General features: G+C 40.5%; 1 protein-coding gene across 2 annotated transcripts; it reads right to left on the bottom strand.

Moving 5' to 3' along the window:
• Positions 1-2,811: 2,811 nt before the first annotated feature.
• On the bottom strand, positions 2,812-26,466 carry prdm4 (PR domain containing 4). Of its 2 annotated transcripts, none has more exons than XM_043709393.2 (12): positions 26,448-26,466; positions 25,116-25,182; positions 24,402-24,532; positions 19,965-20,150; positions 18,841-19,635; positions 16,321-16,470; positions 15,426-15,544; positions 13,305-13,390; positions 12,552-12,679; positions 10,246-10,512; positions 7,053-7,221; positions 2,812-4,265 (listed from the first exon to the last, which is right to left on the bottom strand). In XM_043709393.2, coding segments are annotated over exons 1-12 (2,409 nt in total). In that variant the 5' UTR covers positions 26,449-26,466; the 3' UTR covers positions 2,812-3,955. The 2 variants fall into 2 exon arrangements, with proteins under 2 accessions (XP_043565328.1, XP_043565330.1); XM_043709395.2 differs by lacking the exon at positions 26,448-26,466 and adding an exon at positions 25,274-26,353.
• Positions 26,467-27,798: the final 1,332 nt, after the last annotated feature.

Here is a 27,798-nt window from a genome sequence, read left to right as displayed (position 1 = left end):
GGTAGGACTGATAATTAAACTGCATTTACTTCAATTCAAGATGCCTAACAGGGAAGGCAGATGAGCCCAGGGTATGGTTAGGAACATGGGACTGAGATATCATAGCAATTACAGAAATGTGGCTCAGGGATGGATAGGACTGACAGCTTAATATTCCAGGATACAAATGCTCGAGGAAGGATAGAAAAGGGGGCAAGAGAGGAGGGGGGAGTGGTGTTTTTTATAAGGGATAGTATTACTGTGATACTTAGGATATTCCTGGGAATGCATCCAGGCAAGTTATTTGAGTGGAACTGAGAAATAAGGATGGGATGATCTCCTTATTGGGATTGCATTATAGACTTCCTAATAGTCAGTGGGAATTTGAGAAACAAATTTGTAAGGAGATCTCCGCTAACTGTAAGAATAATAGGGTAGTTATGGTTTAACTTTCCAAACGTAGACTGTGACTGCCACAGTGTTAAGGGTTTACATGGAGAGGAATTTAATTGTGCACAAGAAAACTGATTCGGTATGTGGATGTACCTACTAGAGAAGTTGCAAAATTTGACCAACTGTTGAGAAATAAGGCAGGGCAGGTGACTGAGGTGTCAGTGGGGGAGCACTTTGGAGCCAACTACTATAATTCTTAGTTTTAAAATACTAATAGAAAAGGATAGACCAGATCTAAAAGTTGAAGTTCTAAATTGGAGGAAGGCTAATTTTGATGGTATTAGGCAGGAACTTTCAAAGGCTGGAGGCAGATGTTCACAGATAAAGGATCAGCTGGAAATTAGGAACCTTTCAACAATGAGATAACGAGAGTCCAGAGATAGTATATTTCTGTTAGGGTGGAAGGAATGGCTGGTAGGTGTAGGGAATGCTGGATGACTAGAGAAATTGAGATTTTGGTTAAGAAAAAGCAGCATATGTCAGGTACAGACAGGAGAGATATAGAGAATCATTAGAGAATAAAGGCAGTACAAGTATACTTAAGAGTCAAATCAGGAGGGCAAAAAGGGCCATGAGATAGCTTTGGCAAATAGAGTTAAGGAGAATCCAAAGGGTTTTTATAATACCTTTAAGGACAAAAGGGTAATGAGGGAGAGAATAGGGCCCCTCAAAGGTCAGCAAGGCAGCCTATGTGTGAAGTCACAGGAGATGGGGGTGATACTAAGCGAGTATTTTGCATCAGTGTTGACTGTGGAGAAGGACATGGAAGATTATAGAATGTGGGGAAATAGATGGTAACATCAAAAATGTCCATATTACCAAACTATCAATTTGGATACAGAACTGGCTTGAAGGTAGAAGACAAAGTGGAGGTGGAGGCTTGCTTTTCAGACTGCGACCAGTGGAATGTCACAAGGATTGGTGCTGAGTCCACTACTTTTCAACATCTATATAAATGATTTGGATGTGAAAATAGGGGATATAGTAAGTTTGCAGATGACACCAAAATTGGAGGTGTAGTGGACAGCAAAGAAGGTTACCACAGATTACAACGGGATCTTGATCAGATAGGCCAAGGAATGACAGATTGAGTTTAATTTAGATAAATGTGAGGTGCTGCATTTTGGAGTGTTGATGAACAAAGACCTTTGAGTGCAGGTTCGTAGTTCCTTGTAAGTAGAGTTGCAGGTAGATAGGATAGTGAAGAATGTGTTTGGTATGTTTTCCTTTATTGGTCAGAGTACTGAGTATAGGATTGGGAGGTCATGTTGTGGCTGTACAAGACATTGGTTAGGCCACTGTTGGAATATTGCAATCAATTCTGGTCTCCTTGAAAGGGTTCAGAAAAGATGTACAAGGAAATTACCAGGGTTGGAGAATTTGAGCTATAGGGAGAGGCTGAATAGGTTGGGGCTGTTTTCTCTGGAGCGTCAGGCTGAGGAGTGACCTCATAGAGGTTTATAAAATCATGAGGAGCATGGATAGGATAAACAGACAAAGTATTTTCCCTGGGGTGTGGGGTGTCCATAACTAGAGGGCATAGGTTTAGGGTGAGAGGGGAAAGCTATAAAATGGATATAAGGGGCAACTCTTTCACGCAGAGGGTGATGCGTGTGTAGAACGAGCAGCCAGAGGAAGTGGTGAGGCTAGAACAATTGCAGCATTTAAAAGGCATCTGGATGGATATATGAATAGGAAGGATTTAAAGGGATATGGGCCAAGTGCTGGCAAATGGGACTGGATTAGTTTAGGATATCTGGTAGAGTTGGACTAAACGGTCTGTTTCCGTGCTGTACATCTCTATGACTAACACTCAAATTTATATTTTTTGTACATTTCACCACATGGTTAATGACTTCAGTTGAGTAGGTGGCTCAACAAGGAGTGCATGGAATAAAGGTCTTCTAGTACTGGTCTCCTTCTGATCGGAAAGATGTTGTGAAACTTGAAAGGGTTCAGAAAAGATTTACAAGGATGTTGCCAGAGTTGGAGGATTTGAGCTAGAGCGAGCTGTTGAATAGGATGGCGCAGCTTTCCCTGGCTGAGGGGTGACCAAGGGACAATTTTTTCACACAGAGGGTGTTATGTATATGGAATGAGCTGCCAGAGAAAGTGGTGGAGGCTAGTACAATTGTAACATTTAAAAGACATCTGCATAGGTATATGAATAGGAAAGATTTGGAGGGAGATAGGCCAGGTGCTGGCAGGTGGGACTAGATTTGGGTTGGGATATCTGGTCGGCGTGAACGAGTTGGACTGAAGGGTTTTCTTCCATGCTGTACATCTTTCTGACTCTAGTATCAAAACAGAGTGGTTTATTTGGCTTTTTTGTGAAATATTCTAAAAATTGATTTCTTAAATTTGAAATGAGACTATATCTTTTGTCTTTAAGATAAAACCACCATAATTTTAATTCATCTTTTTAGTATTACTTTGAATGGAACATTAAGGAAAATATATTACCAAAAGATGATGTACAATATATTACAGCTAAACACAGGTCAGCATTGTCTTTTTGGCCAAAAAAAAACACCTTGTTTGTTGCTTACCTGCATATGTTTTTTCCTAAGCCATTGGAGAGTCACAAGAACTACATTAGTGTGAGGCAGCAATACAAGTTTGAAATATTTTACAGTCTACTTGAACTTTGCCTTCACTGTTCATTTCCAGTTCGCAAAACGTGTGAATTATATCACTTGCTACAAAAAGTCAATTATCTTCCAATGTGCATTGTACCTCCATGTGCATTCACAAAACTGTTTCAGATGAAAAGTTAATTTCTATTTTGTCTAGATAATCAGGTCCATTAGAAGATACCTGCTGAATACTGATATACAATAGGTGCACATTTGTTCTTCCACTAGATTGATTGATTCACACTGGACTAAGCACTGTAGAGTAAGATTTAAGATGCACACTTTGAACTCAGTTTATGCTTAACACTTTGAAGCAAGGTTACGAGTGCATTGATTTATTTTGCATGTTAACCAAACTCCTCACGAATCCTTGATATCATTAATTGTGGACAGCAAGGAGCCATGCTTCTTCTCCTAGAACAGCAATTCAGGTAAATGAGTGTCTCCCTTTGTCAGGGTGACAGATTGTCATGTTCTTAAAACTCACATCAGCAGACTAGTTCTGGTTAATCATATTGCAGGTCAATCTCCAAGATACTTGTATGATTTTATAGAAATGAAATGATACACCTCATAAAATCTATGTTTGGACTGATCCTGAGTAAGAATTGACCAATTTAGAATTAAGACCTAGTTTCATATTCAGTGTGTCTGATTCATGTCCCTGATACTCCTTTTAATGGTACCTCGCTGCTCTGTGCTCATCTACTCTTGCTTAATGTGCTCCATTATTTACATTTCTGCAATATTTGGTTCAGGGGAGCTGCTGTGATCTTCTATAAGGAATCTATTTGCATGTTGTTCATAAGATTATGAAAGCTCTGCACTCAATCCATGAAGGTGTTCTTGCTCAATAGGACAGTCACATCTGAAATATTTTGCAACTCCTACTGCCCACCCTCTTCTGTGGTGTAATTGTCATTGTTCAACTGGCAGGTCCCTCTACCAGACTGCAAGAGTTCTTCATCCTCACTATCTACATCCTCATCCTCTTCCTCCAGATCTTGCATGGGCAGGCATGTCTTGGAACCTTTGCAGATCTTTAAATGTCTAGTTAAGTGATACTTTGTTAAGTATGCCTTCGAACACTTCTCACAGATGAAATCCCTTCTTCCTTCATGTGAATTGAGATGTTTCTTTAAGTGTGTTGTCCTCCAGAAGAGTTTGTCACAGTTTGGACACTTGATTTGCCTCTCTCTGTACAAAAGCGTAAAAAGAATTATTTTAGAGGTGTTAATTAAAATTCAATGCTTATTTTTGGTAGATACCATGTATGGTGTTATAATATTGAAGTCACAGATCCTTAACCCCTAATCTTTCTCAATGCCTAAACATAGTGTAACAGTTTTTTTTTCTTCATTGCAATTTATGGCAACTTGCATGAATGAGCAGTAATGCTTTAAGTGCATTCAAAGCTACACTGGCCCATTCTAGTCAAGAAATGTGGTGACATTAATTTACTGTTTTTGAGATGATCCTAGTATGCTATCAGTTTTGCCTCAGACAGAGATTTAATTCAGGACCACTCAATGATTTGACTATATAATCTAGGCTGACATCTGTACAGTATTGAAGAAATATTGCTCAGTCACGTGTTATATTTTGGATGAAACATGAAATAAAGTCCATATGTTCAGTTCACACTAAAGATCCCATGGTTGTATTTAAAGAAGAGCAAGACAGTTCCCCCAGAGTCTTATAACAATGCTAGTACTCTTTGTTGCTTGCTGCTAAACAGACTTGCATTGTTAGAGAATATACAGCCCAGAAATCAGACTCCATTTTTTAAAATCTAAATTCACCCAATGGACTGTGATGGTTCAAGAAGGCAGTCCATCACCACTTCTCAAGGGCAACTTGGGAAGGCCTTGCTAATGATGCCCAAGTCTCAAGAAATAACAAAAAAAATCCTTTGAACCCTCAAAATGCCATTATCAATTTTTTAAATAATGCAACCGAAACAGCAGCCTTCCCAAATACAGTGTAATCAAGGTTCAATGCAGATTTAGCACAACTTTTTGTTCCATTTCCATCCTTCTAGAAATAAAGCATTTTGTTTGACTTATTTACTAAGGCCTTGCTAATCTGTGGTGCAACGTTTAGTTACTAATAGATCCATTTGTTCTTCTACCTAATCTATATTTGCACTTTCCAAATAATGTGACCGTACTATTCTCCCTACCAAAATGTGCCACTTCATTAGTCTACTCTGCAATCTTATTGTTGTCCTCATAATCTGTAGAAATGCTCCGCACTGATAACCATCCTCCCAAATCTGGTGTCATTAAAGTCAAAACCAAAATTTCTATATTTACAAAGTCCAAATCCTTAATAAAAATTGGGGACAGAAGAGATCCCAGCACTCATCCTTGTGAAACATCACTTCCCATCTTCTGCCACTGAATAAATACATTTTTACTCCCACTCTTGAAGCCAGCTAGCAATTCATTCTGACACTTGTCCCCTTACTCCCCATTCTAATACTCTATTCATTGGCCTATGATGGAACATCAGAACCAAGGCCTTTTGAAAATCCAGATAAATAACGTCTACTACTGTTTAATAAAGTAGCTCAAACAAGATTTTCCCTTCTGAAATCCATTCTGACTGCACAATATTATGTTTCTCATTTTTTAGCTGTTCTGCTGTTTACTCCTTTAGTATGGATTTTCTTTCCCATCTCTGCTTTAAGCTGACTGTTTATATTATTTCTTAGACAAGTTAAATATAGGGAATACACTAGGAATTCACCAGCCATTGCTTTTTTTTCTTGCAAATAATTGAAAATGTAACTAGTAATTTGATAGTGCAGAACTTGAGTATTGCTGAAGAGAAAGTTTTTCATCTCTCAGGACAATTCACAAGAAATACTAGAGAGAGAAATCAACATTTATACTGTATGACAGGAGGATGCTGATTGATAGATAAGTGGACTAATTGGCAGGGCCACAGGAAGACCAGTGAAATGACAAGAGTCAGTCCCACACTGCTAATACGATCGGTATATTGCTGTTCATGTCATTAATTAAAAGCCATTTACTTACTCGGTGGTTATTGGGTTCAGTGAATGTAACTGCATTTGCGATCATCTTAAAATGTAACAATGGAGAATTGAGGAGCAGCAAAATAGACGTTTCGGGCAAAGGCCCTTTATCAGGCTTTTGCCCGAAACATCGATTTTCCTGCTCCTCGGATGCTGCCTGACCTGCTGTGACTTGACTCTAATCTCCAGCATCTGCAGTAGCCACTTTGCCCAATTAGTTAATTGATCCAGCTATGATTACTTAATAATGTGTGCATAATTCTGCCAGAGAGAAGACATTAATTGGAAGATGACTCATTCCATTAAACCTTCCATTACTACTAACACCACATTTTAATTTTTTAATTTTGTATCATGCAAATTGTTCAGTTAAAACTCTGAAAGGGGTTGTGCAAGGGGTTCATTTCATATCAATATTATGAACATAGAAAGATGTGGAGGTGCCGGTGTTGGACTGGTGTGGACAAAGTTAAAAATCACACAACACTAGGTTGTAGTCCAACAAGTTTATTTGGAAGGACAAGCTTTCAGAGCACCGCTTCTTTGTGAGTTACCTGATGGAGGAATAGCGCTCTGAAAGCTTGTCCTTCCAAACAAATCTGTTAGACTACAACCTGGTGTTGTGTGATTTTTAACTGCATAGAATGAGACCATACTTAATTTATCTGGGCAGTGTTAAACATTTGTGTTGTAATATGGTAGCTTTGTGAATCTCAATTTGGTTTCCATATGACTTTTGATACTCTTAAGCATAAACATTGCATTTGCTGGCCAGCATTTTCCAATGCTCCAACCTTACAGCAATGCTGAAAAAGGGGATTACATTCAATGAGGTATGTATTTATAGTTGGATTGACACACTAGATTCTGCAAATAAACTTAGCAAATACTCAGTACTAACAAGAAAACAAAAGAGCTAGAACAGCTAATGGATGACTTACTGTGTATGGGTCAACATGTGCTGCCGTAGGTCCTGCCGCCGCATGAACATTTTCTCACAATAATCACATTTCAGGTTCTTCTCTCCTGTGTGGATTATCATGTGAGAGGCCAGGTGAGCCTTCTGAGTAAAAGACTTGTCACACATTTCACAGCGGTAGTTTTTCTGACCTGAAAGCAAATGTAAACATATGCATATATATTTTTAAAACAGGCTAATTCACTGCTTTACACTTATTTGCATTAATATCCTAATACTGTTCTTATGTCAAAACACCCAATATTATGATAGTTGTTCCAGGATTTTGACCTGTTACAAGCAGCAGCAGTTTTCTTTTCTGTCTACTCTGTACATGGAGTTCATCATTTTGAAAGCACCTATCAAATCTCCTCTTAGTCTTTTCCTCTCCAAGGAATACCAAATTCTCAGTCTCAAATTCTCCAACCGTTCCTCATAACATAAATGTTACATCCCTGGAATCATTCTCATTAACCTCTCCTGGAGTCTCAGTGGTGCGTTTACATCTTTTCTATAATATGGCACCCAGAATTCGACACAATGCTCCAGCTAAGATCTAATAGTGTCCTATAAAAGTTTATTTTCACTTTCCTGCTCTTCCATGCTATACCTCAGTAAGGAACTGCAAAATACTGTATGCTTTAACAGCTCTACCTGTCCTGTCACCTTTTATGATTTACATGGCCAGGTGTCTGTCTTCTGTATATCCTTTAGTTTATACTATCACTTTGCATTTCTTTGCAACAAACTTCATCTGCCACCTATCCATCAGCTCCCATCAATTTATCAATATCCTTTAGATGTCATCTCATGACTGTTCTGGGCTATTTCCCCAAACTACTCTACAGCACACAACTCCTCCCTGAAGTCTCATTTGGTCTGTCTCCTCCACATTCCCTTGAGGCAATTTCTCCCTTGTAACCTCTTTCCCCCAACCTTAATGAGTCAGAGGTCAGACAGAGTGTGCCTCACAATCTTACTGTTCCCTACTCCTCTAGCTATGACTATTTTGCATCTAAACTTGCTGCGGAAAAGCTCTACAGGCTAATGTGAGAGAGAAACACCCTGTGTTTAAACAAGCAGCTTCTAGCAAAATTTGCCACTCTGCTTACAGTACCCCGTAGAAAATTGCTATACCTGTTCAGCAGAAAGTTCGCATTATCCAAAAAGCATCTACATTTCATCAACTATGTTATAGCCAATTCATGTTGATGAAGTGCGCATTATACCAGAAATACCTGTATTTAGCACCAGATTCCCAGCGATATTTTGTCTCAGTTACAGAGAGTGGGCTTATATTTACAAAACATTCAGATTCTTTCAACCTACATATTAAGTTCAATAGCATCATGAAGTACTGGATTTTTTTTAGTTGTAAAATAGGACAAATATACTTAATCTTTGTGCTTTTATTGTTCTAGTAACAGAAACATATTGCAAAAAATGCTTAATGTATTGGAAATACAGTTCCTGAAGAGAATAGGGAGAGTGCCAGAAAAGTGGAGGGTTGCTAATGTAGTGCCTTTATTTAAGAAAGGTGGTAAGGAAAAACTAGGGAATTATAGACCAGTGAGCCTATAATTCAGTGGCAAGTACGTTGTTGGAGGGGATTCTGAGGGACAATTTACATGTATTTGGAAAGGAGGAGAAAGTGAGGACTGCAGATGCTGGAGGTTGACTATCCCTAACCAGTCCTTGCCTTTCCAAATACATGTCAAAAAGTGTGGTGCTGGAAAAGCACAGCCGATCAGGCAGCATCCGAGAATCCGAAGAGTCAATGTTTCGACTTATACCTGATAATGAAGAGCTTATGCTCCTCAGTTGCTGTCTGACTGGCTGTGCTTTTCCAGCACCACGCTTTTTGACATGTATTTGGAAAGGTAAGGACTGGTTAGGGATAGTCAACATAGCTTTGAGCATGGGAAATCATGTCACACGAACTTGATTGAGTTTTTTTGAAGAGTTCTCAAAGAAGATTGCTGAAGGCAGATTAGTAAATGTTATCTCAGGCATTTGACAAGGTTCTGCATGGTAGACTGGTTAGCAAGGTTAGATCACATGGAAACCGGGGAGCTAGCCAACTGGATACTAAATTGGCTTGAAGTAGGAGACAGAGGGTGGTGGTAGAGGATTGTTTTAGGATTGGAGGCCTGTACCAGTGGCATGTCCCAAGGATCGATGCTGGGTCCACTGCTTTTCATTATTATATAAACGATTTGAATGTGAAGATAGGAAGTTTGCAGATGACACCAAAATTGGTGGTGTAGTGGACAGTGAATCTCAAAGTACAATGGGATCTTGATCAAATGAGCCAAGGAGTGGCAGGTGCAGTTTAATTTAGGTAAGAATGAGGTGTTGCGTTTTGATAAGGCAAACCAGTGCAGGACTTTTACAATTAATGGTAGGTCCCTGAGGAGTGTTGCTGAACAAAGACCTAGGGGTCCAGGTATATAGTTTCTTGAAAGTGGAGTCAAAGGTAGACAGGATGGTGAAGAAGGCAGTTGACATACTTGTCTTCATTGGTCAGTGCATTAATTATAGGGGTTGATGTCATGTTGAAGCTGTACAGGACATTGGTGAGGCCAGTTTTAGAATACTGTGTTCAATTCTTGTCTCCCTGGTATAAGAAAAATGTTGATAAACTTGAAAATATTCAGAAAAGATTTACAAGAACTTTGCAAGGACTGGAGGGTTTGAGATATATGGAGGGGCTGAATAGGCTGAGGAAATTTTCCCTGGCGCGTTGGAGGCTGAGGGCTGACTTTCTAGAGATTTATAAAATCATGACCTTGGATAGTGTGAATAGCCATGGTCTTCTTCCAAGGGGAGGGGAGTCCAAAACTAGAGAGCATAGGTTTAAAGTGAGGGGGGCAAGATTTAAAAGGGACCCAAGGGGTAACTTTTTCACACAGAAGGTGATGCGCATCTGAAATCAGTTGCCAGAGGAAGTGCTGGAGACAGTACAATTACAACATTTTAAAGATTTCTGGATGGGTACATGAATAGGAGAGGGTTTAGAGGGAAATGGGCCAAATGCTGGCAAATAAGACAAGATCAGATTAGGATATCCAGTTGGCACAGATGAGTTGGACCAAAGGATCTGTTTCTGCACTGTATAACTCTATGATACACTGCTCAGAGGTATATTTAGCAAAAACTGAATATTGTAAGCTTACCTGTGTGAATTTTCAGGTGAGTTCGAAGATTGCTGGGATCGCTGAAAGCCTTGCTGCAGAACTCACACTTGTGTGGTTTCATCCCCATGTGTCCCATCATGTGAACATTTAGTTTGGTAGAAGAGGTGAATGCTCTTGGACAGATGGAACACTTCCACTTCCTTTCCCGACTCTGTCCATGACTGCTCAGATGTGACTTCAGCTCACTGTATGTACCATATGCCTTGCCACAGTGACACATGTGTACATTTGGATGCTCTGGAACTCCTTCAACAAAATATATACACAAAGATACATATTCCATTCCTCAATTGGTCAGTGGGTGCATATCAAGTTCTGAAATAGAGCTATAGATGCAATGAATGTTTCTGTAACAATACATAAGGTGCGACACCATGGTTCAGTGGCTAGCACTGCAGTTTCGCAGTGCCAGGGACCCGGGTTCAATTCCAGCCTTGGGTGCCCGTCTGTTTGGAGTTTGCACATGTCTTTGTTTCCTCTAGGTGCTCCGGTTTCCCCCCATAGTCCAAAGATGTGTAGATTGGGGAATTTAGCATAGCCAATTCACCTATAGTGTTCAGGGATATGAAGGTTAGGGGCATTACTCAGGAGTAAATATGGGATGGGAGAGGAATGGGTCGGTATGGACTTGTGGGCTGAAGGGCCTGTTTTCACACGGTAGGATTCTACAACAAGAAATAACTGCAGTTGTAGGTCAGTGCAATTATCTATCAAACTAAGTCTTCAATGATATTCAATTACCCAGCCGCCATAGCTCTCTGGAGTAGAGGATTTTTGAAAGCTAACCACCCTCTGAGAAGAAATCTTTATCAACTTAAATGGAAGACTCGGTATATTAACCTGGGAATCCTATTTCTAGATTTCCCCCCAAAAACCATCCTCTTAGCATTTACTACACCAAGCTCCTTCAAAATCTTTTTATTTCGAAAAGTTCACCTCTTGTTCTTCAATAGTCTACTGAGTAAATATCAACATGGTCAACATTACATGGTAAGAAAACCCCTTAATTTCAGTAGTTATCTTTCTCTGAATTGTCTCCACCAAAGTATACTCCTGAAATAAGAGGAGTAAAAGTGCGGGCAGTACACTTGTGGTTTCACCAGTGCCTGATACAGTTTAGCAGGACTTTGCCATTTCCGTGCTTTATCCCTTTGCAATAAAGACCAAGATTCCATTTGCCTTCCTAGTTACTTGCCGAAGCTGCATGGTTACTTTTTGTCATTCATATATAATGAGACCCAGATCTCGACTACAACATTCTGCAGTCTCTCTCTTCATTTAATTAAATTTCTACTCAACACTCTTCCAACTACAGCAACAATCCTTACACTTTCCTAAATTACACTCCATTTGCCAAATTTTAGGGAAAGGAGAAAGAACTTTTTAACTCTTACTGCCACCTTAAATTACAGCAAACCAATTGAAGATAACAACTCCAGGTACTGGTCTCCCACAATGCACATATATCTGAACTTCCTGAGGTAGTAGAGCACAAACAAAAGGAATCTCCATACAATAGCATACATTTTCACAAATGAATTTAATCGATAGCTTTATAACTCAAGTAGACATTTCAAAGAGAATCAGAATTGTGAAGTCAGTATCGGTTTCTAATTGCTAGAGACCCAAGCTGTTTTGCTGCATGCAACAAAGGCAAGTAGTAAATGTTGACCTAATCATGTTTCAGGTTTTGCAATTGTACTTAAGTTGAATTTCCTAGCTTTGGTATGAACTGAGACAGAAAATAAAGATGAACAAATTAAGAGGAAAGAGCATACTGAACACAAAACAAATCAGAATAGATGGACAGTAAATATTTTTAAACATACAAGTCGTGCCCACATTTTCTCTGTCTTCAGTCTAGAGACTTTTAAAAACGATCCTTGGTTTCTACTCATGCAGATTTTTGAGTAGGAACGCAGACAAAATAGCTGCCGACTCCCAGATCACTTTTTGGATATCAAAGTGTATATAATCACATTCCATAGGGTTCTTGTGACACAGTGGTAGTGTCCCTGCCTCTGAGCCAGGTGACCCAGGTTCAAGTCCCATATACTCCAGAGGTGTGTAATACCATCTCTGAACTGGTAGATTAGAAAATATCTACAACCACGTTCCATGCAATCCCATTACACTGTCCTGAGAAGCCTGATAAGGGACCAAATGAAGAGATTTCAGCCTTGCTACAGAGCACAGATAATAACGTCTGGTTATTGCATTTTGAATTATCCAGAATAATTAACTAAATTTAAAACAAATTAATGGGAAGACCGAGTACCACTTACCAAGTTGCCTTGCATAGTCCCTGGTATAGTAAAAAAGTAGCTCATGGTTAGGAGGAATCTCTTTGGATGTACAGAAATAAATCTTCCCATTGTGAGGATAGGCTACTAGGTTTTGCTCCTCCCGTGTCCTACAGGAGATGTAATAATTGTTAAATTAAATATTGTAAGTTTTAAAAACTGTCCAAATCACCATGTCATACTTTCTGCCACTTTCATCACACTGGCAGAATAAGCAGGCACTAGTGGGCGGCACGGTGGCACAGTGGTTAGCACTGCTGCCTCACAGCGCCAGAGACCCGGGTTCAATTCCCGCCTCAGGCGACCGACTGTGTGGAGTTTGCTTGTTCTCCCCGTGTCTGCGTGGGTTTCCGCCGGGTGCTCCGGTTTCCTCCCACAGTCCAAAGATGTGCAGGTCAGGTGAATTGGCCATGCTAAATTGCCCGTAGTGTTAGGCAAAGAGGTAAATGTAGGGGAATGGGTGGGTTGCGCTTTGGCGGGTCGGTGTGGACTTGTTGGGCCGCAGGGCCTGTTTCCACACTGTAAGTAATCTAATCTAATCTAATTTTCGGCCTTTTTGTAGCATATTAGCAGGAGATCTATGCAAATGTTGAAAATGGAACATTTTCTTTGCTAAATATAATTTAAGCAGATGAGCAATAAACTTATGGGTTTTGCACAAGCAAGCTGTAACCTGCTGTCAGTATTTTATCTTTTGTGATATCTACATTGCATATATCCTTACAATATACTCACCTCGCTCGGTGTACAAACATCATCCAGTTACAGATGTTCTCATCTGCTGTCACTATCAGAAATTCCAAAACATAATTGCAAAATATCTGAATTAAAAAAACAAACACAATTCCATCATAAGGTAAAATACTTCGGGACTGTAACAGGAAATAGATAAAGAAGGAGACTTGAAAATGTTAAGAGGAAATTAGGCTAATAAAGATTCATAAAATATACTACAGCGCAGGTCATTCTGCTTACACGTGCATTTCATAGCGTCATAGAAATGCACAGCATGGAAACAGACCCTTCAGTCCAACCCGTCCATCTTGACCAGATATCCCAACCCAATCTAGTCCCACCTGCCAGCATCCGGCCCATATCCCTCCAAACCCTTCCTATTCATATATCCATCCAAATGCCTCTTAAATGTTGCAATTGTACCAGCCTCGACCACTTCCCCTGGCAGCTCGTTCCATATACGTACCACCCTCTGTGTGAAAAAGTTGCCCCTTAGGTCTCTTTTATATCTTTCCCTTCTTACCCTAACCTATGCCCTCTAGTTCTGGACTCCCCGACCCCAGGGAAAAGACTTTGTCTATTTACCCTATCCATGCCCCTCAATTTTGTAAACCTCTATAAGGTCAGCCTCAGACGCTCCAGAGAAAACAGCCCAGCCTGTTCAGCCTCTCCCTATAGCTCAAATCCTCCAACCCTCCTTGCAAATCTTTTCTGAACCCTTTCAAGTTTCACAACATCTTTCCAATAGGAAGGAGACCAGAATTGCATGCAGTATTCCAACAGTAGCCTAACCAATGTCCTGTATAGCCTCAACATGACCTCCCAACTCCTGTACTCTGACCAATAAAGGAAAGCATACCAAATGTCTTCTTAACTATCCTATCTATTTGCAACTCCACTTTCAAGGAGCTATGAACCTGCACTCCAAGGTCTCTTTGTTCAGCAACACTCCCTAGGACCTTGCCATTAAGTGTATAAGTCCTGCTAAGATTTGCTTTCCCAAAATGCAGCACCTCACATTTATCTGAATTAAACTCCATCTGCCACTTCTCAGCCCATTGGCTCATCTGGTCAAGATCCTGTTATCATCTGAGGTTACCCTCTTCGCTGTCCACTACACCTCCAATTTTGATGTCATCTGCAAATTTACTAACTGTACCTATTGTGTTCGCATCCAAATCATTTATGTAAATGACTAAAAGTAGAGAGCCCAGCACCGATCCTCACTCAAACTGTCTGTAACGTGATTGACAAATAGGGAACGGTGTTGCTAAAGCGTAAACTTTTAAAACTATGTGTTGGCTGTAATATGATTGCATTGCCAACACTAAGTGCTATTTTTATATAGTTACGGGATCATACCTTCAAAGAACTACCTGTATTATAATTCTCAAACTGCCACCAAATGGTATTACAATATCTATATTGTGATAGATATCTAAATGAGGAGCATTTAGTCCATCTATCGCATCCTTGTCCAGATGTTTATGATTCCCTAAGCTTTTGAAATTCCCCGAACTCATCACATTTAAATGAACAGTTTTTTTACACCAGACCATTCTAGAATTGGTATCAAATGGTTCCAGGCATCAAACTTTATTTTGTTTTGCCCTTTATTGTTTCCCATGTGCCTCAGTTCATGAAATGACTGCAGTGCTCAAATCAGATGGTCTGACGAGAGTACAACAGATCTTCAAGAGAACTGCCTCAGAGTGCATTCTGCTAATCTGCCAACAGATTTCAGCATTTTATGAGCTAGGTAAACACAGTTCTATAATAAGTCAAATCATAAAAGCACCCTGATCTCTCTGATTTTCTTTCCTAGTTAATTCAGTGAATGTGCAAGATGTAGTACACGTGCACGGGCCTTGCTTAACTGAGATCACATGTCAAACAACTGTCTGTATTACTTAGTTTATAATGAATCATATATTCAACTGGATACAACTACATTTCCAATTAGTTGCATATCCCAGTGGCTAATGCATCACACAAGACTCTGTTGGGCATGTTATTGTGTTCCTTTCCATTCACCCTGCACCCTCTACTATTTAGAGTTAAAATAGTATTAAAAACTCAAGTACAAGGTTTGATTTTATGATATATATCAGTCATACTAACCTTCCAGATATTAGTGTTGTTTTTGTTTGTCCAATCAGCAACTTCCAACAAGTTAATCTCTTCTCCAATCAGAGGTCCAAAACAAGTGCGTATGGGAATTGTTTCTTGACTCCACACACCTGCCAGAGATCAGACCCAGTGAATAAGGCTGCGGCAGAGTCTGCAAAGAGATCCAGTAACTGAGGGAGTCTGGGTCAACAGATGCATTTGGGCAAATTGAATGATCAAACATTATTAGTGCTGCCAGTAGGTTTTCTGATTCCAGTGAGGTGGGTGCAGGTTGTTTGGTTGAGAGGGCTACAGAACTAGGAGGCAGCACCAATTAAGTTAGTAGGCACAAATTAGCCATGGAAGGGGCAGAATGGAGGGAAGGAACAGTTGTGATTGGTCATTTAGATGGAAGTGCCATTTGTTTGGCTTTGGAAAGGGGTAATTATTTTGGACCATATAAATGGGGTACAAGGAGAACTTGTGGTGCAGTGGTAATGTCCATAATTTGGACCAGCAGGTCCTGGGTTTAAATTCCACATGCTCCAGATGTGTTTAATAGCATTTTTGAACAAGTTGATTAGAAAATATCTACAAGAGGCTACAATTAGATTTAGGGCATGTCAGAGGACCCTAAAGAAGACACATTTTAAAATTATGCCACACGAAGGATATCCATTAAAACTAAAGGAAAATGTATCAAACGTTTTCAAAGTAAACAAAGACAGAAACACATTTCGGGAAATTAAAAGCACAGCAGACAGTTTAAGTTTAATTCCACCGGAGCCAACACAATGAATTTTCAGTCTAAGCTATTCCAGAAGGTTCTCAAAAGAATCCTTAAGATAATAACTTCCCTCTCTAAATAGGTAGACCATACAATGAGATGAAACCAACATCTGCCTACCAATATCTTCTCCCGTGATGGACTGTCTGAGGCTTAGCTGTTTTGGAATTGACAGTCGGGCTCGGCTGCTCACTGGTGTGTCTGGTATAAAAGTTACTGCCCCATGTTCAGGACAGTCAGCAGGATAAGCACGGTCACATACAGTACACCCTGAAGGATAGTGAAAAAAAAACTTCTATATCAAAAGATGTACATTTTCATCACTGGCTGTTGACGCTGCTTTTACATTAGTCTTCACCTGTCAGCTCCCAGGTCTGGTGCAATCTGCAGTCATCAAGATAAATATACCAGATTTTTTAAAAAAAAACAGCTGGTGAAAAGGCTGAATTCTGGTGGTGATTAAAATGTCATACCTAGTCTACATTTGAATACTGTATAATGTGAATACCGTGAATCCCACAGTGTGGCCAATTTTTAGAAGGCCCTGCAAAATAAGTTCAGGAGAATGGTGTAATTAGATTAGATTCCCTACAGTGTGGAAACAAGCCCTTCGGCCCAACAACTCCACACCGACCCTCCAAAGAGTAACCCACCCAGACCCATTTCCCTCTGACTAATGCACCTAACACTATGGGTAATTTAGCATGGCCAATTCACCTGACCTGCACATCTTTGGATTGTGGGAGGAAACCAGAGCACCCGGTGGAAATCCATGCAGACACAGGGAGAACGTGCAAACTCCACACAGACAATCGCCCAAGGCTGGAATCAAACCTGGGACCCTGGTGCTGTGAGGCAGCAGTGCTAATCACTGAGCCACCGTGCCACCCCGCTCAGCCTCTTAAGATCCAGGTTATAATGTAAAAGCAGCTGAAACATTATTAGAAAATATTTTCTGCCATTGAACAAACATATCCAAAATTTAAGGAAGATTGCCATGTGATGACAATATGAGCTCTCTGACTACGAGTCGTCAGCTTGTGACACTTATTGAAAACATCGCTTTGGTTTCTGAATGAACGGGCAGATTTCACATTTCCAAAAGCTAAATAAAATAAATTAACAATGGATCTACTCAACCAATGTAAGTACTATAGTAAAGAGTATCAAACCAAAATAAAATTCACGGTTTCAACTACCAGTTATACAGCTGGCTGAATGTTTTCTTTTTGGCGAAGTCTGATTTGCATCACGTCTTTTGGAGGGATTGTTGTTACAAATCCCAGTGAGATTTCTCACTATCTTATCAAAAGTGCATCATTAATTATCTACCACACTCTATGGCATCTCTCTCATTCAATTTTATCCCCATCTTACCATTTGCCAGAATGATTTGCTACTCTCTAGATATCTATTGAAACACTAGCATATCTTATGCCTGCATCACTTCAGAAGTCCATTGTGCACCTGGACAAGCAAAATGACTTTGGAGCTGCCCTACACAGTTTCTGCCCAGATATAGCAGACAGTGCTCCACTTTACGGATTGGCTTGGATGTTCTGCTGGTTGAGATAGGGCAGATGTGAGGAGATCTCCACCTGCAAAAATAGCAATGGAGGCCACAACATCACACAATACCTGCCTGGTCAGAGGTTGCCATCCAGGGCAGTGCAGTCTCAGCTGTCTGGAGGAATGAACAGCAGTGTAGGAATGACATTCTCCACTCAGCCTGCATCAGTGCCACATCTGACTCTTTGATAACTAAAACTTATTATCTAAGCTTCTTACCTAGCTCCCACCAAAACTCATGCTGTACCATTCTCACTATTGCTTGCAATATCTTCCCTCACTTGCTGTCACCTACATTCCCTTTAATATTTCCTGCTCCTGCTGCTGTTTAGACCTCCTTGGTCCAAGGCCACAATACACTGCATGGCCTCTGTGCTGCTGACTCATTCACTCAGAACACTTCCTCCATCTATACCCAAAATAGCAGCTGTGCCTCCCTCTTTCAACTCCTTTAATAACTGCCTGCCTCTCTCTCTCACATTTCATGAAGAAAGTAGTTCCCATGAGACAAAGAGTCAAGATGGGTGGTGGGCTGCCCAACATTCGGCTCCTTACTCTTGACTGTCACTGATTGACTGACCGTGTCTAAATCCTGGACTGGTACTGAAGCATGACCTTGATTTAGTGCACCATGGCCCCTGAGGCTATCTTCCCTACTCTGACTGAGGACTGCTGATAAACATAACAACCTTCCTGGTTTTGTGTTGTGCTAAATAGCAAGACAAGGCAGGGACACTGGGAGCAAATAAACTTGGAGAAACTAGGTGCAAGCCAATCGGCCAGAGGTACACCTGGTCCAATCTGGTGCTTGTCCATGAGTGTACAGCATCTTTGCAGTAACATTACTGTGATAGTTGCTGGTGCAGCCTCAAATCAACCCAAAAGTGGTACCACTGGGTGAAATAGGCATTAGAAATAGCTGAAATGAACTGCTTTACTCTGTTTTTATCTATAAAGCCTTAGAGAACATCAGTCATGCAGTATGTCAACAAAGAGACATTTTATCTTCAGGACTCAAAGTAAAAAGTTTCATTCTATAAATATTAATGTTAACAAACAATCATTACTTACAAATCGTAAAGGAATCTGCCAGATTCTCTTTATTGGAGCTGGAATCCTCCATTTGTAGAGATCCTGACACATATGAAAGGTTTTCTGAGGACCCATCTACCTGATTGGTCCTCATGGAGACCTCTGTTGTAATAGTGGAAACAGAAACTCTGTCCAGTCCTACACTGGATCCATGAAGAGACACTGGCTCAAGTGAAGGCAGTGAGTGAGAAGATGAAAGTGCCACTCCTACTGGATTTGGGTTTATTGTAGCAGCATGGATGGAGTCACTCAGAGAATTCTCTGGCATGTTGTTTACCCGACCAGTTATTTGTTCTGGTTCCATGACAACTGGTAACTCTATTGCATTAGCATGTATTGGAATTATTGTATTCTGACCTACTGCCTCTGCTTCCAAATTATTCCCCACGGAGTCCACAGTTATTGTTTCATGGTTTCTGGAGCCAGAAGACAATGCCTGTGGCTTTCCTGTTACACCATTCATAGTCAAATCTTCACTCATCCCTTCTGTCGAGATGGGACTATTAACTCTAGAAACTGTTTCCATGGAGATGTTAGCATTCAGTGGAACTTCCTGGTTGTTGCTCTGATGCAGATTCTGGGAGTTGTGAGTGCCTACATGTCTCGAGTCAATGGAAACGATGCTTGATTCCAAGCCCACAGCACCATTAGGTTCATAATGATCAAGGGTAGGTGGGTTGCTAGAAACAGGCAGTGCAGGGTTTCCATCCACACTGATAGCGCTAGAATGGATGTACTGGGGAGGTGGTCTGTCAGCCAAGTAAGACAAAATACCTACAGCAAATAACAAGTGTGAATTAATGATAAAGTAATAAACATTAATTTCATATTAAAACATTATACTTCTCTTCATTTTCGAGGCAAGGTACAAGAAGAGAATAGCAGAATGTGGAGTGTTAACACCACTTCTTGGGCAGGAACAGGGCTTTTCATCTCAATGTGAATATGCAAAGTGACAACAACCTGAATCTTTTTGTTGTTCAATTGCCCAAACGTTGGGCATGTATTGAAGGAATACACAATACATTTCTGGCAAGATGTTTAGAACTTTGAAAGAAAGCAAACACTAAACAGTTCCCTGTTGTTGCGAGATCTTTACTCACCCGGGAGAATGTGCCGAAAGTAGCTGTTCTCCAAATGTGGATATGGAGGAGGTGGCAAAGTATAATTCCGCTCTGGAATACTGCACATTACTCCACGTTCTCCAATACTCATTGGAAGCATTAATGAAAGAGCTGACGGGAGGGAGCCTAAGGAAGGACTAAGGTTCGGTATTGCCACTGGCATTCCTGTGATTTAAACACCAAGAAGTCAAATGAAGTATTCAAGCATGTACCAAACATCTTTCATATATGCTGCACAGCACATTATGTTTTGCTCAAATAAGTAAAAGTTAACTGCTACAAGCACAAAGAATAGTGGAAAAACTCAGTAGGAGAAAGTGAGGTCTGCAGATGCTGGAGATCAAAGTTGAGTAAAACTCAGTAGGTCTGAAATAGAAAGAGTTAATATTTCAAGTCGGGGGGTATGACTTCTTCAGAACTGAAATGTTGGATCATTTTTTAATACTTTTGACAGAGGCAAAGAAGCAAGGTGGAAGATGGTGGATATGCCTAGTGCAAAAGAGAAAGGAGTTGTTAATAATGGTGAAGAGAAAGAAATTTAAAATGGGTGTGAAAGAGAGAATGGATTTTCCTATGAAGAGCAAAATAGGCAAGTCACAAAGAACACAAGGCTTTTTGACAATGGGGAAGAGAGAATGTAAGAAAAATGGAGGACAGACATAAGGCAGGCACTTTCAGATGGTGTTGTTCTTCAAACTGGAGTTGCATCTTGTTGGAAATTTGCAGCCAGCCCAGGACAGAAATGTTAGCAATAATAGCAAAGTGGTTTATTGAAATGGCAAGCAACTGGAAGGCCTAGATCATTCCTACAGACAAAAAGGGTGGTGCTCCACAAAGCAGTCACCCAGTCTACATTTGGTCTCAACAATGTAAAAGAAATTGCATCATAAGCAGGATATTGTAAGCAGTAGATTGCTGTCCCTCCTAATAATCATCATATATACCATTTTTGTGCATATTTGATGCACTCTGATAGTATATTCAGAACATAACTATATGGTTTTTATAGAAAGCAAGGTGAAAAGCAGAATTAGATCCTTAAATACCAGTAAATTTGCTAAACACAATGTTATGGAAAATAATTTGGCATGTTCGATTATACGGTGACCCTGATTATGATTTTGCCCTATACGAATTACATGCAGTAGTGTGAATTTGCATGAGCTTTTCAACAATTAGCTGAAATCAAAGACATCAAAGCATTCTCATTACAATCCATCAAAATGTGATAAATTAAAAAACCTGAGAAAATCAAATTACAAGTATCTGGTTGAGTCTTCTATGACTGTTGAAATGTAATTTATTGTTCACTTACCACTTACTCTAATCACCTAACCAGAACTTAGTCTGTCCTCTTACTCCTCTGGTACTGTCACTTGGTTTAGAATCTCACCTTCCACTTTTGCTTCTTATTTAATATCTTGTTTTTCTACTGCCCAGTTTCAAGTGCCATTCCTCCAACCAACTTTCTACTCAGCTGCGGTATCAAAACCATAATTTTCAGCCTACAACCTAGCAAAGATAGATGAATTTATTCTCTCCACAGTCATCTATCTGATAATGGGAAGGTCATGAGAAACAAAAATAGGAGCAGACCATTTTGCCCTTCACTTCTTCTCTGCAACTCAATAACAGCAAGACTGATCTGATTGTGGCTTTAATCCTATTTTCTAGCCTATCCCCATTACTCTTGATTTCCTTGTAGATCAACAATCTAACTCAGCCTTGAAAGGGGAAAATTCAATTAATTAATTAAATCCAAAATATAAATAGACACAAAAACCAGTCTCAATAATGACAATCAAGAAATTTTATACTAATACCCAATCTGTTCCCTCATTTCCTTTAGGGAAGGAAATCTACTCTCCTTCCCTGGTCTGGCATACATGTGATTCTAGACCCACATTGTGTGGTTCATTCTTAACTGGCCAAGGAAGTGTCCTAGAAGACCATTCAGTTCAAAGAAATTAGGGATTAGAAACAATCCTGGCTTTGGAAGTGATGCTCACATTGGAATAAATAAAATATACATAGAGCCTTCATTGCTGTCTCTGAAAGAAATTTCCAAAGATTAACAAACCTCCAAGAGAAATTTCATCTAATCTCTGTTAAATGGGAGACCGGTTCTGGATTCCCCCAAGAGAGGAAACAATCTTGCAGTATCCATCCAGAATCTGATATGTCTAAATAAGATCACCTCACCAGTACTGTGTATAAATGTAGCAAAACTATCCTACTTCCATATTCTATTCCCCTCACAATAAATGGCAACATTCTATTTGCCTTCTGGATAATTTGTTGTAGCTGCATACTAAAACTTTTGTTCCAAGATTTCCAGATCCATCTGTAACACAGTTCTGTGATTTTTTTAAAAATTTAAATAATGTACTACGTTTCTATTCTTCTTATCAAAGTTGACAAGTTCACACACATTACACTTCATGTGGTATTTTTTACCCACTAACAACCTATCCATTGAAGAGTCTTATTATCATTGTCGCAACTTGCTTTCTTATGTTTGTATCACCAGCAAATTTGCAGTTGGTGCCTTTATCCATTAATATAGATTGTGAATAGTTGAAGTCACATCACTGATGCTTGGGGCCCTCTACTAGTTCCAGTTTGATAGGTTGAAAATGATCCATTTATCCAAGGTTTCTGTCTATTGTTAGTTATGCACCTCCATCCGTGCTAATATTATCTTAGATTATGAAGTAAACTTATGCTTCTTCAAAATCCAAATACACATCTATTAGTCCCCCCTTATTCACCCTCTTGCATCCTCAAAGAACTCTATTAAATTTGTCAAACATGATTTCCCTTTCATTCTCGTCTTCTGTTAGTCAGTCCCTGAGTATCAAGGAAGACTTTCTTTTACTCCCGTATTGTGCGTTCTCAAGTGATGAAACAGTCCAATACTGGATCAGCAAACCCTGCCACAGGTGGGGCAGGTGTTGTTTGATGTGCGGTGGGTTCTGCAGTTTTCAAACACATCTTCCACTGTTTGAGCTTGGGCTCCATCTGGGCCTGTAAAGACATTCAAGATCGTTGGTACCTTTGCTGCTTCTTCAGATTGAGCAGTCTTGAACTCGAGATTCCTATGAGTCAGTGGAGATATTGCATTTGTTTAATGGAGGCTTTGAGGATGTTCTTAAAGTATTTCCTCTGCTCTCCTGATAACTACTTGCCATGATGGAGCTCACAGTAAACAGCTTATTTTGTAAATACTGTACGTATCAGTCTATGTATCATGTTCAACCCAGATAATTGACTGTAATCAGTGCCTTGATACTGGGGATGTTGGATTAAGACAGCATACTGATACCAGAGCTGAAAATGTGTTGCTGGGAAAGCACAGCAGGTCAGGCAGCATCCAGAGAACAGGAGAATCGACGTTTCGGGCATAAGCCCACCAGAACCTATCTTCCCAGCAGATTTCCAGGATTTCATGCAAATATCACTGATGAGGGTTTCTCAATGGAGGTCTGCCCTGCATTGTCCATGTCTTCAACAGGAGGGCTGGTAACACTGCTGCTCAGTAGATGATGAGCTTGGTGTCAGTTTGAGGTCTTTGCCATTAAATACACTGTTCCTCTGACAGCTAAACACTCGGCTTGGTGCACTGGAAGCCATGCTGAAATACCTTCCTTTAACAAATCCATGTTCTGCCTGATTCTACTACAATTTTTTAAATTTCTGCTGCTCCTTCCTTAGTTCTAAAAACTTCCCAATAACAAAACCTAAGACTATAATTTCCACTTTTCTTAAAACTAAATCAAAGAACAGCAAATGCTGGAAATCTGAAACAAAAACAGTATTTGCTGGAGAAACTCAGCAGGTCTGGCAGCATCTGTGGAGACAAATCAGAGTCAATGTTTCAGGCTCAGTGACCCTTCTTCAATCTATTCTAAACTTCAACTTAGATTTCAATAAAAGCCAAATCCAAATGCAAGTTAAATTACCGAGAGCCCTAAGGCACAGTAATTTTACAGGCAAAACTCTTACAATCTCGATAATAGGTTTAAGACCATAGAACTCTAACGGTCCAATAAGGCTGACAAAATTTGAATGAAAACAGCATTGAGGTTCTAAAGTAATACTGATCATCCACAAATTCCCAAACTGGTGCTGTCAAGAGGGAGTGTGTCGTGCATGTATGTGCTTGCGATTGCTAATCCCAACAAAGATTTAGACTTTTATGCATTTGGTAAGGCAAGTACATCTAGGAAGATGATCACAAAAGCTTTATGAGACTTTTATAAGTAGTAGTAATCCTAAACAAGGAAAATGCAACTGGCACTCTAAGAGATTGATGGGTGACTGGTTAACAGAATGTGTAGTCAGCTGTCCGTTAGCTAGTGGGAAGTATCAGCTATTGCAACCTAAAGTTTTTCTGTTTACATCAGCTTTTCATACCTGGAGCTGGGAGAGGGTTGTGGGTGGGTGAACCCATGCCCAAGTGACTTCCTGTGACAGGTAAGGTGCTGCTAACAGATGAAGCATTCAGTTGATCCATCCCCACAGGGCTCAGGTTGATGTCATTCATGCTTAAAAATAGACAATGTTATTAATCAGTGATTGTGGCCTGAGATTAACTGCAGATGTAGCATTCTCTCAACAGAAGTTCATTTCATCAAAATTGCAGGAATTAATACTTAACGCATATGTAACAAAGACATTTCCTTCCACTAAAAGGAAAGACATCAATTCAATACCACTGCCAAATGTAATTAGTAATAATGGTCACCTCCAACCCACAAATCCAACAAGACAGAATTTCTAGTCCTACTTTACAAACCTGACCATTCTGGAATCAGAGGTTTGATTATGTAAAATCTGTATAATTCAAATGTTTGTACTGTAATGATGTTGACTCTGCACTTCTGAACATCACTAGCTTCCTTCACTTATGAGCTAGAGACAATTAATTGATCATAGCTCAATGACCAAATGCCATTTTTTTTTAAATCGCACCATTCTGAACAGTCATATTATAGATTCTTCTGTATTTACTCACCTTCTCACTGTGCAACCAATTGTAATATCAAAGAAAGAAAAAAATTCAGTTACTGCACTGTAGAGAAAATAAGGTGGTTATTTCATACTGTTATGACAAAAGCAGGAATTTACCTGAAGCTATCTCCTGGTTTGTCTGACCCCAGAAGGTTTTTGCTGCAGAAGTATCCATCTAGTCCCACTATGAAAAGCAAGAGAATATTAAAGTAAAGATAATATATGAACTTCAGTATACAGTTTCAAAGACACTTGGACTGTGATAGTATCCCTACCTCAGTCACGTGGCCTGCATTCAAGTCCTACCTGCTTCAGAGGTATATAACAACATCTCTGAACAGGTTGATTAGAAATTTTGTTTTTCCACTAGTCAAGTTACAACATAAACCACATAAATTTCATGTCCATCTACACCATCCCTCACAAATCCCACTCAATACTAACACAGACACACCCAACCAGAATACAATTCTGTAGCCCCAACCCAGTATCAATACAAACCTGCCTTACTATCGAGGTCACATAGCTGCATGGACTATCTTGGTATATGCTGAAAATGTATTGTTGGAAAAGCGCAGCAGGTCAGGTAGCATCCAAGGAACAGGAGAATCGACGTTTCGGGCATAAGCCCTTCTTCCTGACCTGCTGCGCTTTTCCAGCAACACATTTTCAGCTCTGATCTCCAGCATCTGCAGCCCTCACTTTCTCCTATCTTGGTATATATCACGCTTACTACATACAAATGCAATGAGCATACATACATCCACAAAACCCATTGAATACTACAGGAACCTAATGGAATGGCACAAAGTGTAAGGCTACACCCACGGATCCATTAATAGATACAGATCTTTTACCACACATTTTTAGTCTGTGGAACATATAAATTGTGCAGATGTTGCACGTCCTGCTAAAAAATGGACAGATCTATGCTAGCCAATTAGTCTTGTTAGACATGGCCTGTGCCAGGTGGGCACAAGTCCTGCATAGGGCCTAGTGCAAGCCTGAGCTAGGCACACAGTAGGTGCGGGGACAGGCTGGGCACAGGGTGAGAGCAGGAACTTGCTGGGCACGCAGTGGATTCAGTGACAAGGCCAGGCGCACAGTGGGTGCAGGGAAAGGGCCAGGCACAGGGACAGGGTTGCTGTAGGGTCAGGCTGGGCAAAGGGCGTGTAGTCAGGTTATAGGAGAGAAAGCAGTGATAGGTGCCCCCGCGGTGGGCTCGGCTCAGGTTCCAAGTTGCCCAGTCAGGGCTGTCAGTCTCAGGGTGACAAACACTGCTGAACCAGGGATCAGTTAGAGCAAATGATGCTCACTGACCCCTGGATAGGCAGCCGGCCCCAATCATCCTAATGTCTGCTGGAAACCGGGCCTGGGGCCTGGGCCCAGGACCCACAGCCGGGCTCCCCACTGTCCCCGCTGGGCTCCCCACTCTCCCGGGTTTCTTACTTCGCCTCCTTTCGGATGTCTTTTTGCGCCGATTGTTTGTCACCTACCCGACAGTCTGCGCAGCCGCACACCCACAGCCCGGCCCGCGGAGCCGCAGTGCGCCTGCGCAGGCCCACTCCGCCCACCGCTGATCAATCTCAGAAATGAGTCGATTCAGCCCCACACTGTTACACTGAGGCTGCAGGGCAGGATCAACGAGGTTGACAAGACTGTCAAGACATTGGGGAAGCTAAAGAAAAAAAATTCATTTGTTCAATCATATCCTGATGACACAGAGTTCTCTGTCTCCAATTAATTATATCTCTGCATTGCCATCATTTTCATGTAAGCAAACTAGGCTTATCAATTTGTGTTCACTAAGAAAGCACATTAAATGGAGCCAACGCGGGGCTTTCAACATACAAGTTTGCAGATGGAAAGGAAAAACATTTTTTTAGTTTTAATAACTATGTAATTAATGAGCTATAAGAGTAATTTTAGGGCACAGAATTGCTTGCCATGTAGGAAGAAACCAGCAAAGGAAGTGATCTGGGAGTTCCATCTGAAATTGGAAAAACTATGTCATTGCTTCCAAATTTTCTACAAAGTAAAAGATAGCAAAATCCAATGAATTTCCTGGTGACCATAATTTCTTTCCAGTCCAGCTTATGTAAGGATCTCCTCTCGAGCATACATGTCCAGAAACTAATTGTGGAAGCAGGACCTCTAGGTGTAGTTACAGAATGGGAAGATCAGTCCTGCTCTCCCTCAACCTTGTCTCTGCAATTAATGATGTCACATATCCATGTGTTAATCAGCACCCATAATCCACCTGCCCTATCCAACATTCCGAGCTACATTACCTCAATTATGTACACTATGCTTTCCTGACAAACTGCTTTTCTTCTATATTTGTTTGTGTGTATCCCCTTTCACACCTCCAATCTATACTCCACCACCCTGCCAAATTAGTTTAAACCCCCACCAACAGCACCATCAACCCCCACAGACAAGGATGTTGTCCTGTTTGGGTTCAGATACAACCCATCAGTTTTGTACAGGACCTTCCTTCCCCAGAAAGTGAAACAGGAACCTAAAGCCCTCTCTCCTGTACCAACTGTTCAGCCATGCATTTACTTAGTTATCTGCCTGCTCACCAGCACATGGCACCAGAAGCAACCTTTGAGCCTTTGAGATCCTGCTTTTCAAAATGTTGCCTCGCACCCTAAATTCTTGCTGCAGGGCCTCTTACGATTTTTTCAAAACTCAACCATGGACTTCGGGAAAGAAACTCACTGTTCCCCATTTCTCGGTAATGCTTTTAGAACGAACCTTTTCTCTGTTCTCCACACTATTTTTAACTTACTCCTCC

The sequence above is a fragment of the Chiloscyllium plagiosum genome, unplaced genomic scaffold (genome assembly GCF_037043375.1).
Source record: "Chiloscyllium plagiosum isolate Xiang-an unplaced genomic scaffold, Cpla_swu_hap1 HiC_scaffold_19, whole genome shotgun sequence".
Lineage (NCBI taxonomy): Eukaryota > Metazoa > Chordata > Chondrichthyes > Orectolobiformes > Hemiscylliidae > Chiloscyllium > Chiloscyllium plagiosum.
The sequence above is the reverse complement of the archived record's forward strand: the minus strand, read 5'-3'. Positions and strand labels throughout refer to the sequence as shown.